The sequence below is a fragment of the Rhineura floridana genome, chromosome 6 (genome assembly GCF_030035675.1).
Source record: "Rhineura floridana isolate rRhiFlo1 chromosome 6, rRhiFlo1.hap2, whole genome shotgun sequence".
NCBI lineage: Eukaryota > Metazoa > Chordata > Lepidosauria > Squamata > Rhineuridae > Rhineura > Rhineura floridana.
The window spans coordinates 83,542,342-83,560,143 of NC_084485.1; the positions used below are offsets into that span (position 1 = coordinate 83,542,342).

Sequence of the window (17,802 nt, forward strand, 5' to 3'; positions counted from 1 at the left end):
GCCCTGCCTGTTATTGGTTCTGGCTCCACTTGCTGTTAGTCTCTCTGCGTTCCGGCCTACCAGCTCTATGGGCACCAACCACCACTGCTAATGCAGTATAGTACTGCCAGCACATGTGGTTTCTGTTGCCTCAGGGCAGGCCATTCACATGAAGTAGCTTGTTGGGGCAATGCTCCTCATGCCATGCTAGCAGAAAAACTTCCTTTTCAAACGATTGTGCTCATGTGGAGAAAATATCCTCAACTTCATGGTGAGCACCTCTATGTGAATAGCTTTGTGAACAGCATCTATGCAGCATCTGTAACATAGTGGGAGCATGTGCAGCAGGAGTAGCCGACATGGTGCCCTCCAGATGTTGCTGACAGTGTCACCTCCTGGTTTTGGGGGGCCCTTGGGCAAGACGCCTGTCTAGAGCCTACCTCTCTCAGTGAACCTACCTGCTTTACCACCATTATCACTGTCTGCTTCTACTGCTGTTCCTCTTTCCCTTTCCTGCTATCACCTGCTTGCCAGCTAGCTAGGCATAGAGCCAGTGAGGAAGCAGGCAGTGGCATCTGCTGTTCCTCTTCACCACCACCATTGTTAGTGTCAGCGCAAAACGCCAACGAACACACAGATTACAGCAGTGAAGAGGAGGAGCAGGTTCACAGGAGGTCTTGTCAATGCAGGTGGCCAACCATGCTAATCCTTAATGCCGGCCCTGGTTCCTGGACTACAGCTCTCAACTGATGGGAGTTGGAGTCCAAGAACATCTGGAGGGCAGTAGCTCACAGGGTGATCTTGGGAAAGTCACCATCTCTGAGCCTAGCCTATCTCACAGGGTTGTTGTGGGCATAAAAGGGGGAACTATGTACACCACCTTGAGTTCCTTGGAGAAAAGGCAAGTGATAGATAGATAGATAGATAGATAGATAGATAGATAGATAGATAGATAGATAGATAGATAGATAGATAGATAGATAGATAGATAGATAGATAGAGAGTAGTTTGCATAGGAGGCCTATATCATTTATTGTATCTGCCTTTCATTGCAGGCGAACTCACATTAGATTGGTATGGTGAATGCGTTCAGTGGGTACCCTCTTGGTTCAGAGTGGGAAGGAATCGTGAGTAAATGAGACACTGGTATCTTTGTACAGATGGGGCAATTCAGAAGCACTGTGTATGAATTGTGCATCCTCAGCTTTTCTTTCACTATAACAGTGTTTCTGAAGAATCCTGGAGCTGAAGGATTCTGGTGCAGTTGTGAGTGCAGAGTACTGCTTTATGTGTGAGAGAGGCATGCTGGAGAATAAGTACATTTGCGTAGATGCAGGGAAGATCCTTCATTGTACAAACAGGGTCGTTTTTTACCCTGACAGACAATCCGTACACTAAGCACTCAGAATATGTAGCGAACAACTAGATACTCAGATGCTTTTGCACACTTTTGCTCTTTGTTCCTGTTTGCTTGTGATGAAATCAAACAACATAACCAAGAGAGAGAAAGAGGAGAGTATGGGGCTGTGGATTATAGCTTTTCAGATTCTTGGAAGCAATTTATATAGAACCATAATTGCCCTCAGCACACAGTGCCAGTGTGTGGTGGTAAAGGGGGAAGTAGCTCCTGCTGTTCCATAGAAATAATTGTACACAGCCTGAGAGTTGCCTCAGATTTATTTAAAATTAATTATATGAGGAGAGTGGATATGTTTATCAGACAAGCTTTGAATGGTGAATGCTTTTTTGGTCATATTTTTGGCCTTTAGATCAATCCAAGTAATACAGCCCTTTATGGGCTGTTTAAAAGGCCAATTTTTAAAATCCCGTTCTTAAAGTGAAAGAAACCTCTCAATACTTAATCTGATCTGGATGTGGGTTTTGGCACTGCTTGAAAGAGAATAATGGCATATAGATGGTTTTGATGCTCTTGATTGAAAACCTCTGGTAGAATTTGTTTCAGAAACCTTATAAGGGTTGGCCTACACACAAGGGATTTATGTAGTTAATGTAGTTTAATAATTTTTCTCTTATTTTGCTATCTGTAAGCCTTTTAGTTTCCTCTAGTGTGAGTTTCTGATTGAAATACATTCTTAGAAAGTTTCCAGCAGTATAAGCAATGAATTTTATTCATTTATTATTTATTTATTAGATTTATGTCTCACCCTTCCTTCCAGTAGGAGTCCAGAGCGACAAACAAAAGCACTAAAAACACCCTAAAACATAATAAAAACAGACTTTAAAATATATTAAAACAAAACATCCTTAAAAACATATTTTATTTTTTAAAAAAGCTTTAAAATGTAAATGTACTGCCTCCAACTCGATTCCGCCTTATGGCGACCCTATGAATAGGGTTTTCATGAGGCTGAGAGGCAGTGACTGGCCCAAGGTCACTCAGTGAGCTTCATGGCTATGTGGGGATTTGAACCCTGGTCTTCCAGGTTGTAGTCCAACACCTTAACCACTATACTACACTGCTTTCAATAAATATCTTTTTTAAAAGCTTTAAAAACACATTAAAAAGCAATTCCAACACAGACACCCATTGGGATAAGGTCTCTACTTAAAAGGTTTGTTGAAAGAGGAAGGTCTTCAGTAGGCGCTGAAAAGATAACAGAGATGTCACCTGTCTGATATTTAAGGGAATTCCAAAGGGTAGGTGCCACTACTCTAAAGGTCTGCTGCCTATGTTGTGCAGAACAGACCTCCTGATAAGATGGTATCTGCAGGAGGCCCTCACCTGCAGAGGACAGTGATCAACTGGGTATATAAGGGATAAGACAGTCTTTCAGGTATCCTGGTCTCAAGCTGTATAGGGCTTTGTACACCAAAACCAGTACTTTGAACAGCCCAGTACCTAACAGGTAGCCAGTGCAATTAATTCAGCAGTGGGGTGACATGTTGCTGATACCCTGCCCCAGTGAGCAGTCTCACCACCTCATTTTGCACCAGCTGCAGCTTCTGGAACAACCTCAAGTGCAGCCCCACATAGAGCACATTACAGTAATCCAACCTGGAGGTTAGCAGTGCATGGACAAGAGTGGTCAGCCTATCCTGGTCCAAAACCAGCCGCAGCTGTCTTACCAGCCAAAGCTGGTAAAATGCACTCCTAGCCACTGAGGTCACCTGGGTCTCTTGTGACAAAGATGGATCCAGGAACACCCCTAGACTACGGACCTGCTCTTTCAGAGGGAGTTTGACCCCATCCAAAGAAGGCAACTGACCAATTATCTGAACTCGGGAACCACCAACCCACACTGTCTCCGTCTTACTAGGATTCAGAGACAGCTCACCACCGAGTCCAGGCAGCAGTCCAGGGTTTGCATGGCCTCTCCCAATTCAGATGTTATCGAGAAATAGAGCTGGGTATCATCAGCATACTGCATACAGCATACCAAGGGCTTCATATGGATGTTAAACAGCATAAACGACAAGATGGTACCCTGCGGCGCCCCAAAGCACAGCTGCCAGGGGGCCAAAAGGCAATCACCCAATGTTATTCTCTGAAAACAACCCTAGAGATAAGATCATAACCACTGTAAAACAGTACCTCCGATACCCATCTCACCAAGTCAGCCCAGAAGGATACCATGGTCAATGGTATCAAAAGCTGCCAAAGGATCAAGTAAGAATAACAGGGTTGCACTCCCCCCTCCTTTTCCTGATAGAGGTCATCCATCAGGGCAACCAAGGCTGATTCAGTCCCATAATCAGGCTTGAACCCAGACTAGAATGGGTCAAGATAATCTGTTTCATCCAAGAGTATTTGCAATTGCTGTGCCACTACCCTCTCAATCACCTTCCCTTAAAAGGGGGTATTTGCAACCGGTCGGTAGTTGTCACAAACCAATGGGTCTTTTTCAGGAGCTGTTGGATCACTGCCTCTTTCAGGGTGTCTGGAACCACTCCATGCTGCAATGACGCGTTGACCACACCCTGGATCCACTAGGTCAACCCCCCTCAGCAAGCTTTAATAAACCAGGAAGGGCAAGGGTTGAGAGGACACGTTGCTCGCCACATCATCACAAGCTCCTTGTCCACATTATCAGGCCGCATCAACTGAAACCAATCCCAAGAAGTTGCAGGAGACGTTGCACTGGACACCTCACTGGGAACTACAGTAGATGTGGGTGGACACAAGATTGCTTCGGAGGCGAGCAACTTTACTCTCAAAGTCCCTTGCAAACAATTCACAGTGGGCCTCTGAAGGGTCCATTTTCTGGAGTTGATGTCAACAGACCCCTGACAATATGGAAAAGCTCCACTGGACAGCTACTTGAGGATGCGATGGTGGCAGAGAAGTGGGCCTTCTTCTCCATCCTCAGCGCCACACAGTAAGCAGGATTTTGAAGTTTTATTTGTGCCTGATCAGCCTCACAGCACGTCTTTCACCACTTGCACTCTAGCCGTCGTCCAGCCTGTTTCATTGCTCTTAGTTCACCGGTATCAAGGTGCAAACCAGGCTCCACAATGCCAGCATTCACTGGTGTACCAAGGTGCAAACCGGGCTCCACAGTGCTGGAGAGGGCGCCCAGGGGCAGCTGTGTCAAGAACCCAACTCTCCTCGCTGTCCCACAGCATGACAAGGGCTTCAACAAGGTCACCTGTTCTGTCTACTGGGAACTCCCCCAGGGCATTCAGGTATCCTGTGGATTCCATTAGTCTCCAGGGGCAGACCATCTTAATCTGTCCACCACCTCTGCAGGGGAGGGTTGGAGTTGTAAATCTAAACTTCACCAGGAAGTGGTCTGACCATGACAATGGGATGACATCCACCCTCCCATCTCCAGACCACCCCTCCCTCCATCTGGAGCAAAAACCAAGTTGAGGGTGTGCCCTGCCCTGTATGTTGGACTAGTGACAATTTGAGACAGCCCCATGGTCATCATGGAGGCTGTGAAGTCCCGAGTCGGAACACTAGATGCAGCCCCAGTATGGACATTGAAATCACCCAGGGCTATCATTCTGGGCTCCTCTAATACCACAGCTGAGATGGTCTCTGGCAGCTCAGTCAGAGAAGCTGCCGGGCAGCAGGGTGGACAGTACACCAGAGGCAACCCTAGTTTACTGTCTCCTTGACCCAATACCAGGTGCAGGCCCTCACAGCCAGCTCCAAGACAGTGATTTTCTGGTGACAGAAATGGAAGTTCTATAGACCACAGCAACTCCTCCCACCAACACCACCACCCCCGGGATCCCATGATCAGATCATGGATTAGTGTGGTCTTATTGTATACTAATCTGGCATTAAACAGTACACACAGGTCAGTGGGCACAGCAGATGAGCAACGAGGAACCTGTCCATGAGAGGAGTGGAACAAGGCATAGATATCCTTGCCCTCATCTTCTTTGGCAGTTCACCACCTCCCCATGGCCATACCTCCCTCTCTCCATGATCACTGAAATTGGGGTGGCATCATCCATGTTCTTCCTTACTAAGACTCCTCTTAAACACGTGATATGGACAAACAAGAGCCCACCAACAAAACCTACCTGAACCAGTTATCCCAATGGGTCTCTTGAGAGAATTGGGAACAGCCACACATACTCAATAACTTTCACACAGGGCATCTGTGAGGGGAAACAGTTATACTGTGGTTGTGACACACATGAATTTCCTGCATAGTAAGACTTTCTGACCAGTCATACTATGAGTTTAGGGGCTCGTTCACATGGAGGTTTAATGTGAATCTGGCGCAGCCCCGTTTAATTCACAGCATTTATATGATGTATAAGGCAAGGCGAAGGTAAGCTGCTGCTTTTCCCTTTACATCTGCATCAAATCAATCCAATTCTAATCCAAAAAAGGAAGGAAAAACCGTCTGTGTTTCATATCTCTAGGGCAGCCTTTCCCAACCAGTGTGCCTCCAGATGTTGTTGGACCACAACTCCCATCTTTCCTGACCATTGGCAATGCTGGCTGAGGCTGATGGGAGTTGTGGTCCAACAACATCTGGAGGTACACTGGTTGAGCAAGGCTGCTCTAGGGTTTTGCAGATGCTTAGCTCTGATGTTTTTGTGAGTCCATGCCCACTTCCCACTCCTCCCTTTGTTCATGTCATTTCCTGCTGGCTCCCGTTCTGCAAGCCTGCTGCAAATGGTGCTTTTTTTCTTTCCCTCCTAACTTGTGCAAAAAAGCATAACACTGTTCAAACAAATATTTGTATTTCTGCTGGATTCTGAAAATACAAATAATTGCATGAGGATTTTTTTTTTAATGAAACTTACTCGAACAAACTGAACATGATCAGTTGCCAAGGTAACTAGAGGGAGTGGTAGTTTGATCTTAAGAGGGTGTGGTCATTAGGAAGCTGCATGATTGGCCCTTTCCCTTCAGTGCGGACTGAAAACAGCAGATTGGAAGGTAGGAGTGTGAACCTTTAAAGTCTATTGCAATGGGAAAAGCTTCATCTTTAAAACGGAGTTCAGCTTCCGTGTGAATGAGCCCTAGGTAAGTCAGCTGAACTTATGCAATGGGAACTACTGTTTTATGCAGCCATATGTCTTAGAAACTATTTTTCATTGGGTTTTGTTGTTGATGGTGTTGTTGTTTAGAAGGCAGTCTGCTGAAATATTAGCCCCTCCTGTGGATTTTCCACTGACCGTCTCAGTTGGAAGGTAATCTCAAATATAATCTAGCTCAACACCCTGCTGATGCAGGAAGTCATCTAATAAAGCATTCCTGATAGTTGGCCATCCAGTCAAGGGAGAATTACAATGGCTCTTCCTCACTGCTTTTCTGCAGACAAGTTAGCAACTGAAGACTTTTAAGAGCACAGTGAACATTGTTCTTACATTCTATGGCAAATACAAATAATGATTGAAAAGGAAGAATTGTCAAACTGTACTGAACCCAATTTCCTTATGCCTGTTCCATATGATACGGGATGGTTGCTGTGTGAACTGAGCAGGTTGGATGCAGGTCACAGTCACTGTTGCCCGGTGCTAAAAAGCTAGTGTGGTACAATCTTGTAAATCATCATGTTTTTCTGAATCAAGCACATAGCCTGATAATTTCATGATTGGCTTATCGGACTTTCCTAGTTCTCAGAGCACTTTATAGCATATTTTGGAGTTCTGCAAACAGAAAGTGGGCTGTGCAAGGATATAAGACTGTGTAGAGTTGTTAGTTTTTGCATGAAAACAACAAAAACAATGTTTTTTTAAAAAATCCTTGAATTACATAAAAGCGGCTCCAAGATACCAAAGGTAAAAATCAGGTGCCTAGCATTATTGAGAGGTTACACTCATTTAACAGTGAGCTATAGAGAGAGGTGGCAGGTTTATAAGGATGCCAGGAGTAGCCAATGCAGTAGTATAATACTGCAGAGCTGAGCTACCAACACTGCTTACTGGAACAGTCTGGATGTGGGGGACATTGGAGGTGAGGTTGGGGTTGTGTAGCAACTGGGTGCTCACCAGTGGGAGTGTGTGCCCACACAGTCCCAACCTCACAGTCGCCCGACTGCCAAACAATCCTGGTAAGTGGCAATGACACCAGTGTTGGGAGGGAAACCCCATAGTATCATTGTGCTGGTCCAGAGATGTGCCCTTTACCAAATGCCTCATAAATATTATTTTGAACAATCCACATGCCTTTGTTGTTGGGGTGATGTAAGATATAAGTTTCAATGCTGGTGACAGATATCACAGTAGTGATGTGGAATGGTGTGGGAGGAAATAACATGTTGGGCACATTTACCTAAGTATACATTGCACCATTAATCTTCCTTTAAGGACTGTTATCTTCAAGGGCATTGTTGAAACTTACTACTACTACTACTACTACACTTTTCCCAAGTGCTTGTTACACTTTATATGCTGCCTCACAACAAATTTGTTAGATCAATCTGTATTATTATTCCTAAATTACAGATGTGAGGACTGAGGCTCAGACCGGCTTACCAAGTGCCAAACTAAGTGCTTTGGTAGCATGACCTATCTATAAAAATTTGGGTAATGCTCCTCTGCCTATAAAGCAGGGTGGGGACATGTAAATCATAGCATGGGAGGGCAGGATAGATGCATAATCCTCAGAGCCGGCACCAGAAGCCATGGGCCCTCAGGCACCAGACTGCTGTGGGCTCTCAAAAGTAGTGTTGCCACAGCTGCCGGAGGTTTAAATAAGCCTGGCTGCGGCAGCACACCTGCCATCTTGGGTGATGGCAAGCATGCCCGTGCATTGCACTGATGCAGCAGCACAGGAAGTGGTGCAGGTAGCCTGTGCCAGTGGGGGAGGGTGTTGCCTGGAAGGGTGGCTCCAGCTCTGCGAGCCGTGCCAGCATTGGGTTACGGGGTGCACGCCCTACCCGGCCACCCACAAGCACAGGGCCTGATGACCCTTCCCTCCACACTCCCTTCCCTGTCTGAAACCATTTCCCTTTTCTCCATCTCTGGAGCTCTGAGGTGGGAAGTAACTTTCACTGGGAAAAATACATCTAGTTAGAAGCATTCTTGTGGCAGAAAGTGGAGACAAGGAAATGTTTGCTGTACAGAAAATTGTCATGATCAAATTTTAACGTGTCAGTTATGCCTCTGCAACAGGGCTGGGGAATTTTTGGCCCTCCAGATGTTGCTGAACTACACTCCCATCAGCCCTAGCAGGCCTGGCCAATGGCTGGGGATAATAGGAGTTGTAGTTCAGTGACATCTGGAGGGCCAGAGATTCCCCACACCTGCTCTACAAGGACTAAGGCTATCCAATAAGCTCATGACTGAGCTGAGATTTCAGCTCATGCTCTGAATCTTAACCAGTAGGCTACACTCATTGTATAGAGCAGGGAGGGCCACAGGTACTATGATTGTATATACACAAAGACCTAATAATCATGCCATTCAATTTAAATAGATAACCAAGTTTTTGTTTCTTGTGGGTGCTGAGAAAAGCGGCTGTGTTTGCTAAATGTTCAAAATTGAAGCAGTTTGTAAAGTGTGTCTATTAGTAGTGGTAAGGGGGTAGGTGTGAGCACCACCACATTTGGTCATTATGGCCACCACCAAATTTTACTATATTACAAGATGCAGATTACTTTCTCTTTCTGCCCTGTACCATTTACATTATCCCCCACTTTATCGAATGAAAATAGGCAAAATAATTAGGTTTTTCAACTAGAATAAATGAAGGAAAAGAAACATTTTGTACAATGTTGTTCCTATTGATTGAGGTCTTCAATGGGTGACGGATACTGTAAGTATTTTAAAGTAATATGGCTTCACTTTTGTCCTTGCTAAAATCCACTGGTTCCCTTTCCTACCCAAGTTGCCTCTGTTGCATCATGACAAAATAAAAGGATGAATGTTTTTACTTTTTTGCTTTGAGCTATTTAAAATTGGTGAGGTTTGTTTCTCCCTTTTGGTAGTTTGTTGAAATTCTCCCAGCTGACTCAGAAGAAGAATGCTGTTTCTGATTTTCTAATTCAGAGCTTCCCAAATGCAGGTGGTCTGTGAAGAACACTTACAATTTGAATTCTATAGAAGTCTGTGTGTATTCAATAAAATACAATATAAGAAATAAAAGAAGCAATAAAAATACCATAAAAACCATCTAGCATCTAGCATAGTGCATTACAATTGCTAAAACAGGCAGAAAAAAATCATCAAGTTGTCCGCCAAGATCCTCAGCAATTTTCAAGTGCTGCATGGGGAAAAAAGTTTGGGAGCCACTGTTCTAATCCATTCAAGATGTGATGAGGCAGTTGAGTTCAGCATGGAATTGAACATAGGATATTTGACAGTTGCAATATGGTCTGTTGCCAATGCTGTGCCAGGATTCTGCTCTAGATTTTGCATCCTGCTTTTTAGTGAGGCATTGCTCTTTTTTTCTTCTTCTTTGGAGCAATGAAATTTGGATTGATATTTACAGAGAAGCAAGGCATACTGAAGTTTTATTCAAAGGCAATTAATGTTCTTTTAAAACAGATTTTGTATCGTGTTGTATCTTGCATGAGTATCTGGTGATCAGCTGATTTTGAACATTTTGTATTTGTCAAGATATTCTAAATCATGTTTTCTGGCAGAGAAAATGATCAAGATTCAGCATGATATTAAACTCACTCTGCCATTAGATGACAAAGTAATCAGGTTGCAGCCAACCCTGCTCATTTGGGTAGTATCAATAAAATGAAGCAATAGGGTGTGAGATGATTTGCAGGATTCAACCTTGTCCTTTAGCCATTCAAGGGACAAATAATAAAACAGCCACCAAGGTTTGGTCATGGCTTAGGAGTTTAAGACTATCTGGAGTGAATTTCATGCCAGCTGAGCAAATTCAAAAGCAAATGGAATATTTTACATACGGTTGGGCAGTGCTTTTAGGAGACAAAAAATGAGGCCCTAGTACTCACATCTTGATAAAAATGCAAGGGCGGCAGTACAAAATAGCTGCTGTGGGCAGTTAAAAAAGAGGTGCCGGTACTCTGTACCAGAGAACGCCATCACAAAAAAGCACTGTGGTTGAGTATTACTGTTAGTTCAGCTTGGAATCATTATGAGCTGGTCAAAGCATGCAGAACTTGGCTGTTCAGTTGGAGCATCTTTCATGCAGAATAGCGAGCTGCAAATATATGTTGGTTTTGGAGAGGGGGCAATGTGGCTTGTCTTTTGTGCACAATAATTAGAAAAGAAATTAATGTCCACATTGCTCTTGGCATTAATGCAGCCTGAGCACGATAGCAGTCTATTATGAAAAAGTTCCTTTGCAAAGCTAAATACTCTTCTCCTTGTTCTTATTCTCTTCCCAGGATTCCATCTGAGCGGCACAGTAACAGAATCTGCCACTGCAACAGAACCAGAAATGACCTACAAAGTGGCCATCAGCTTTGACCGGTGCAAAATAACTTCTGTGACATGTGGTTGTGGGAACAAGGACATTTTTTATTGTGCTCATGTTGTAGCACTCTCACTGTACAGGATTCGCAAGCCTGATCAGGTCAAACTCCGTCTTCCTATCTCAGAGACCCTTTTCCAAATGAACAGGGACCAGCTCCAAAAGTTTGTTCAGTATTTGATCACAGCCCACCACACTGAAGTGCTCCCAACAGCCCAGAAGCTGGCTGATGAGATCTTGTCCTCCAACTCTGAAATCAATCAAGTGCATGGTAAGTCTATCTGTTAAAAATCACCTTTGATAAATCCCCAAAGCAGCATGTAACATGACCAATGGATAACTCTTACTCAGTGGTAAGAGAGTGTAGCTGAGTCTTTAAATAACAAACTATGCTTGTTAATGTTCCGGTACAGAATGCTGTCAGCGATTCTGACCTTCCTCATGACAGAAGAACTGGTGATTGGAGCCAGACTGATAGTTTGCCATGTGCTTTGTAGTTCCCAGATGGAAAAGCATATGGATGCAAATATTGTTTGAGAGTTACACTGAATCAACAGCCTGAGCACAACCTAGAGAGCTGGAGCTCCTCCCTTCTCATTGCTCCCTCTCTGGTCTGTTTAACTCATATGTCATAAATTCCCATGGCTTGCAAATTAAACTTCCATCCTCACTATATCTCTGCTTGGGTAATGAGACAGAGAAATAGTGATGTGGGGGTTAATTAATGCCCATCAAATACTTTGAAGGCAAAAAGTCCTGTAGATGGAAAAGAGTAGGAGTATCTCTAGTCTTAAAATGGGCTTGGATATTTGCGAATATAATTCCAATACCTCAGTGCTAGCTAGCCTGCTGGAGTTTGGAAGAGGTGTGTGCTATTTAACACCCATTTACTTGTTAGGTCAGGTACTAAAAGGATAAGAAAACCTTTATTCTTGAGGATGTGGGTTTTCTGGGATACGCATAGGCAAGTTTTTTTTATTTTCCCTTTCATGCTCCGGAACTCGCTGCTCTGCTTTACAATCAGGAAATAATTGTTTTCTTCAGGCGTAGTTGGCTGGTATCTCTAAAAGTCTTCAGATTTCCTCATTGTCCTCTTGATATGTCTGGCATGGTGTACTTATCTGTTCTCTACTTGTGCCTCTCTGTGATCTAGATGACAATGTATTTAATGTATATAGTGCTTGCCCATTAAGAACATAAGAGCCCTGCTGGATCAGAACAAAGGCCTAACATTTTGTCCAGCTTCTTGTTCCCCACAGTGGCCAATCAGATGCCTATGGGAAACCCACTGGCAGGACATGAGCACAATAATTCCTGCTGTTTTCCCCAATGACTGGTACATTGAAGGCATGATGGATATAATAATTCAAAACACAGTTTTGATCCCCCTCACAACTCATCATTAAGCCCACAGCCTTCAGTGTCACCAGAAGGCCTTGGCAACTCCCAACCATTTCTGTACTTCTTTCCTGGACAAAACACCACATGCGTGCACTCTCTCTCTCTCTCTCTCTCTCTCTCTCTCTCTCTCTCTCTCTCTCTCTCTCTCTCACACACACACACACACACACACACACACACACACACACACACACACACACACACACACACACACACACACACACACACACACACACACACACACACACACACACACACACACACACACACACACACACACACACACACACACACACACACACACACACACACACACACACACACACACACACACACACACACACACACACACACACACACACACACACACACACACACACACACACACACACACACACACGGTTCTTGTTATTACCAGTCCCTTCCACCCATTTCCAGTTCCCTCCAAGACCATGCATATCTATCAAGGGGAATACAATAGTCTCTTGGCATAGTCTGTTTTCGTCTCAAATAAAATGTCAGGGATACAAGGGTTGAATGTCACACATCAGCCCCTTTTTTGTAAATCCCTGTACATTGAATGTTGTGATACTCTTGGACTATATGCAGTGACTGGGGCTGACTATTGAAGGTGATAGCAGATGCATCTATCAGCCCAGGAAAATGAGAAAAGGCAAAAAACGAATCCCTGTAGTTGTCCATCTTTAGTCTAAAGGATCCTTCCCCAATGCTTATATCAATCCATCTTGACACTGTGATCCTGTGAGCAGGGCAGACAGTCCAGGTTTCAAAAGGTGTTGACAGCTGTCTGAGCCATAGCCACTGAAGTTTAAAAATCTGATGCCCGAGCATGTTAGCATGTGGGGATTTGTCAACTGCCATAATGCTAGCAGGAGGCACCCAGAGGCTTGTTGACTATGATACTCAAAAACTAGAAAACAGTGTTTTCTATTTGTAGATACGTTCAAGTGAGGAGGAGTGATTTAAAAAAAACAAACCTCAGTTATATTTAGCTAATTATTCTGAGATGACAAAACTGCTCACAGTCATAGCATCTTCTCTGAAACATTTTTTTGTTTTCTAACAGTCAAATGCAAAGCCTGTACCCTTGACCCTTGTTGATGACACACAAGACGTGCTTTCCAGGGTAGGATTAAAGATCTCTCATGCTTTGGCATTGATTAGGAAGAAACAAATCCTAAATCAATGGATTTCTGCTTGCATGCCATCATTCAGACATAGCCCAGAGAACATGAAATATATTACCTCTCCCCTGAGCTGACTTGTATGGCTCAAATTCCTGAGGCACCTCTTGCCAAGTCCAGTATGTCTTATTAACTTAATCAGCAATGTAAACATGGATGCATAGACCCACTGGAATCCCATCATGATAGCATACTAGGGAATGTGAAATATGGAAAATGGCACATTATTGAACAAAAGGATCCTTGCTGTCAAATATCAAATAGGAGCAAATCTGCTGGCTGGAATTAGACATTTCATAAATCTCATACAGCTGCCTTCCTGTTTTTCCTGGCGTTCTGACCTTGTACAGATTTATTATTTGTAGGTGCTTTAAGTTATATGTGATTCTAGGTCAGTTCAGATTCTCAGGCATGTAGAATTCCCTGGATCTGCCTCTTAGCTTCAGCTAGCCCCATGTACCTTCCCCAGAGACACCTGTGATGTTGGTCTTCAGGAATATGAGTGTATTTGGCCCTGTTGTGTGCTGTGTTGGTGCCACATCAATACAGAATTAAAAGAGACAAATACTGAGTTGGAGACATAGCCTTTGTTGCTTAGGCTTGCACTAGCACTGGAAATTAGCTAATCTCTTTGCAATTTTCCATTTTGTGGTTTTCCATTCAGTAAACTTGTAACATATCCATTTTCCTATTATCTATATCTGAAATTGCTGAGGGCTAAAAATGGCTCTCAAGACTTAAGGGTGCTTCTAGCAAATGGATGTATTGAGGTTGAACTATGGGTCTGCTGTTATCAGCAATAGGTTTTGTTTGTTGCACATTGTCCTCGCTTCATTCTGCCTGCTCACCAATGGCTTCTTTCAATGGGATACCTTTCCTGCTCTCACCAGTGTGTTTTTCCTTTCCCTGAAGGCATCACCTGCTGCAAGAGTTCTGTCTGAAGGATGCTATTCATCATGATTTCTCCTCCCCTCTGTGATACCCTGCCCCCATCATCCAAATTAACACCCTAGAAATACCTCCACTACCTTCCCATGTGGTGGCATGATCTGAGCACTATGCATAAGGGGATCTCCCCTATGAAAAGAAAGGGAGGGGATATTATTTGAGAACTGGATTGTACCAGAGAACAGCTGCTCTAGGCAGGGAAAGCAGAGGTGATAAAAGTGGGAAGAGGAATTAGGGGAATGGTTTGGTATTTACTCCTTGAATCGTTTTAATGCCTCCAGCCATCTTTCTCCTGCATTTCTCTCCTCCGTTCCTGTCACATGGCTTTAGGTTTAAAACATCCCTTACCATGTACATCCATTGGAGAGCTGCCATTGAGGAGGAGGAGCAGGAGCTGCCATTGGAGAGCTGCCATGAAAAAGGAAGAGCAGTAGAGAATGGTGGCTCCAATGTCAGTGGGGCAGTAAAGCACCTTGGACAGGTCCTTGAAAGTTCGGACTAAAACCCACAGCGGATTCACTGCCCCACTGGCATCAGATCCACCAGCCTCCATTGAGGAGGCGGCTCAAGTAAGGGCCTTAGTAGATAGAAAGCATGAGCTCACAATGAAGTTGCATGAATTTCTCACTTGAGATGTTGATTTAAGAGCTCTGTGACCATTGCGAGTCCAGCTAATCAATATTAAAATATTCATCCCAGGTCTATGATTCAGCTAACCACTTGGCAGAACTGTGATGCCTGATTCCACCGTGCTTGGCAAACTTCTAATTTCATTGATGACTTTTACTTTAGTAACATTTGATTTGAGGAATACTGTAAAGTCTCTATATATTAGTAGAAATACAACCTGATGGACACCCGAGTTTGTCTGCTATGTCTAGTTCTAAATGTTGTGCAGTGAGTTCAGAACATCTTTTCATATGGTTCAGAAAGGAAAGTGTTTGTCTTTATCCTAGAGCTTATTTAAACAGTAGGATATCATGAGATTCTTTCGGATGGTTTTTATCTTAATTTGACATCCTCAGTTCTGGTTCCTCTATTACGGTCATGAGCCCTGTAGAGAACTCCTGGCAAAGTGGGCAGGAGGAGAAGGAAGACTGGGATCTGGGGGAGGGACCCAGTGCAAAGGGAGGGAGTTGAAACTGAAGAAACTTCAGTAGTGTGGCCAGTGACAGCCACACCCCGGAGGTGCTGGCTGTGATAGATGAGATGGTGTCTGACAATTAACCTCCCATCTTCACACCTTCAGGCTCTGCTTTGCCTCCAGAGCTGCTTCCTGCTCTGCCCCCTGGTCAGGAGGAGTTGGGAGTTGCAACCAGAGGAGGAGAATGGAGAAGAATAGGTCAAGTTATCTCCTCCCCCATCGGCAAGAACGCATTGCCAGCTGCGTAGGCATGAACAGACTGAGCCTGCTCACCAGCCTGTCTACAAGAGTACCTGTTTGCTGGCCCAGTTCTGATCTGGGAGACAGTTCCCATGCAAGTAGTGAGCCTGGCCTATGTCTACTTAAGTAGTCTTGGGGGCATGGCTAATAGTTGCGACAGCATCTTGGCTTGAGCAGCCATGCCTAGAAATACCTTGTAGAGTCTCTGAGGTCTATGTAGTCTGATCTAATTCTGCATTAAAAATAACAGAGAAAAACACATACGTGGTTCTGAGTCTGATTCCAATGGGTTTGGCCAGGACAATTGCTACTTTGGAGATTCATGCAGATGGGCTGGGCACATCATATTTTCTCTCCATCTCCCCTTTCTTCTTATGTTGTAGAGGTACTGATCATGATGATGTTCGTGTGGTAAATTGCTGCAAAAGGTGGTAGAACTTTCCAATGTGAGGAAAACATCCCATGTTATTTCAGGCATCTCTTCCTCACTTTTAAGTTACTTCAGCCTTGTGAGTTCTATAAGCAAGGCTGAGGCTGAAGGTTTAAGTGGTTGTTATCTTTGAAAAATTCATTGTGTAAACAGCCCCCTGGAGAATGTCTGTAAAGCTGATTTGAGACCAGATTTTGAATGCAGCCATGTTGCTGTATGAGTGACAGTTTGAGCAGTCCCAAGGCCTCATTTTGTTCAGTCCTCAGTCAGCTTCCAGCAAAGATGGGAGAATTGCCCATTGTCTTTCTTGTGTTACCATGTGCCACTGGCTGGCTTAACACTTTGTTAATGCTGGCAAAAGGAACTTGAGAGTACATCTTATTAATATTTGAGCATGTTGCAAATTCCATTGTTTACTCTGAAATGTGTACCCATTTTCTAGTGTAATTTACAGCTCGTTGTTTTCATCCCTGTCGTGTGTCAGAGCTTCCTATTAAAGCGTTATTTTATTAATCTCTGATAAGCAAAATAAATTAACTGAGTGATAATTAGATTCCCCCCTCTCCCATAATTGCAGAAATCATAGCACTTTAATTAATATCAGACTCAAAAGTTAAAATAAAAATAAAACTATACTCAAGTTTAAGCTGTGTCCTGCCTCTTTGGTTTTGTTTAACTGTAACATGGATTCTTAGAAGCAAGCACAAAAAAAGCAATGAATTAATGCTGGTTTTGTTTTTGGTTTGTTTGCTCCCTGTCTCATGTTTAGAAAAGCAAAAAGTGTGCTTCAGTATAAAAATAAAGGTCAAAACTTTGTTTTTTAGAGCTGACAAATTCCTGTACTTCTCAGTGATGTCATTGTGGAGTGTGGGTTCTCAAAACCTTTGCAAACCAAATAACTGTTTCACTGCTTCTACTAATATGTGTGTGCATGAAGAAAGATTTTGGTACTGAAGCAGAATGCCGGAATTTTCCCATTTGCTGTTTGACAGTGAACCTGGCCCAATGTTTAAATTAGGAATAATTTGGCAATATGAACATTGGATGAAGGCTTTTCTGTTTTCTGTTTGTTTTTTTATTTTTATTTTTTAAAATTTCCTTACATTTCTATCCTACCTTTTTTCTGTCATGGAACCCCAGGTGGTGTACATTTGGTTCCTAGACAGTTTTCCATCCAGGCATTGACTAGACCCAGACTTGCTCATCTTCAACAAGGTGATGGCCTCATGTGCTTTGAGACCAAACTTTGTTTTACCTTATGACACCTGCCATTTTCCTTTTGTAAGATGCAAACCATGCCTTCGAGCATGGCTGCTAAGTGTCTTGTGCTGATTGTTTAAAGGATTATGAAAATACACATAGTGTATCTTGTCAGATAAAAGAGGTTCCTCTGAGCAGCAAAATTGCTTTACAGTATTACCTTGACATGTAATTCTTGGGAAGCAGCTAGCTTTTTGTTTTGGTGGAAGGATTATGATTTGATTTTTCTACATGCATAGTTATACTATATTGAATTTGCTCCATGAGCAATATCCCTAGGGAGTCTGAAAATGCTAACTGCTGCTATTGCATCCATGCAGGAGTGATGGGGCAGTGCTGCTTACTGGTATGGCACAGGGCAGTGACA

The 17,802-nt window shown here is 43.5% G+C and overlaps 1 protein-coding gene across 13 annotated transcripts in view; it reads left to right on the forward strand.

Annotated features, from left to right (window-relative positions):
- ZSWIM5 (zinc finger SWIM-type containing 5) overlaps positions 1 to 17,802 on the forward strand; it is a 170,125-nt gene that overhangs the window by 117,409 nt on the left and 34,914 nt on the right. For 11 of the 13 annotated variants that reach the window (XM_061632780.1, XM_061632781.1, XM_061632789.1 and 8 more), the window contains exon 2: positions 10,722 to 11,078. In XM_061632780.1, the coding sequence (XP_061488764.1) occupies positions 10,722 to 11,078 (357 nt within the window). Of the gene's footprint in view, positions 1 to 1,034; positions 1,107 to 4,309; positions 4,317 to 10,721; positions 11,079 to 17,802 lie in introns of those variants that run through there. The other 2 variants (XM_061632794.1, XM_061632793.1) reach the window with 2 other exon arrangements.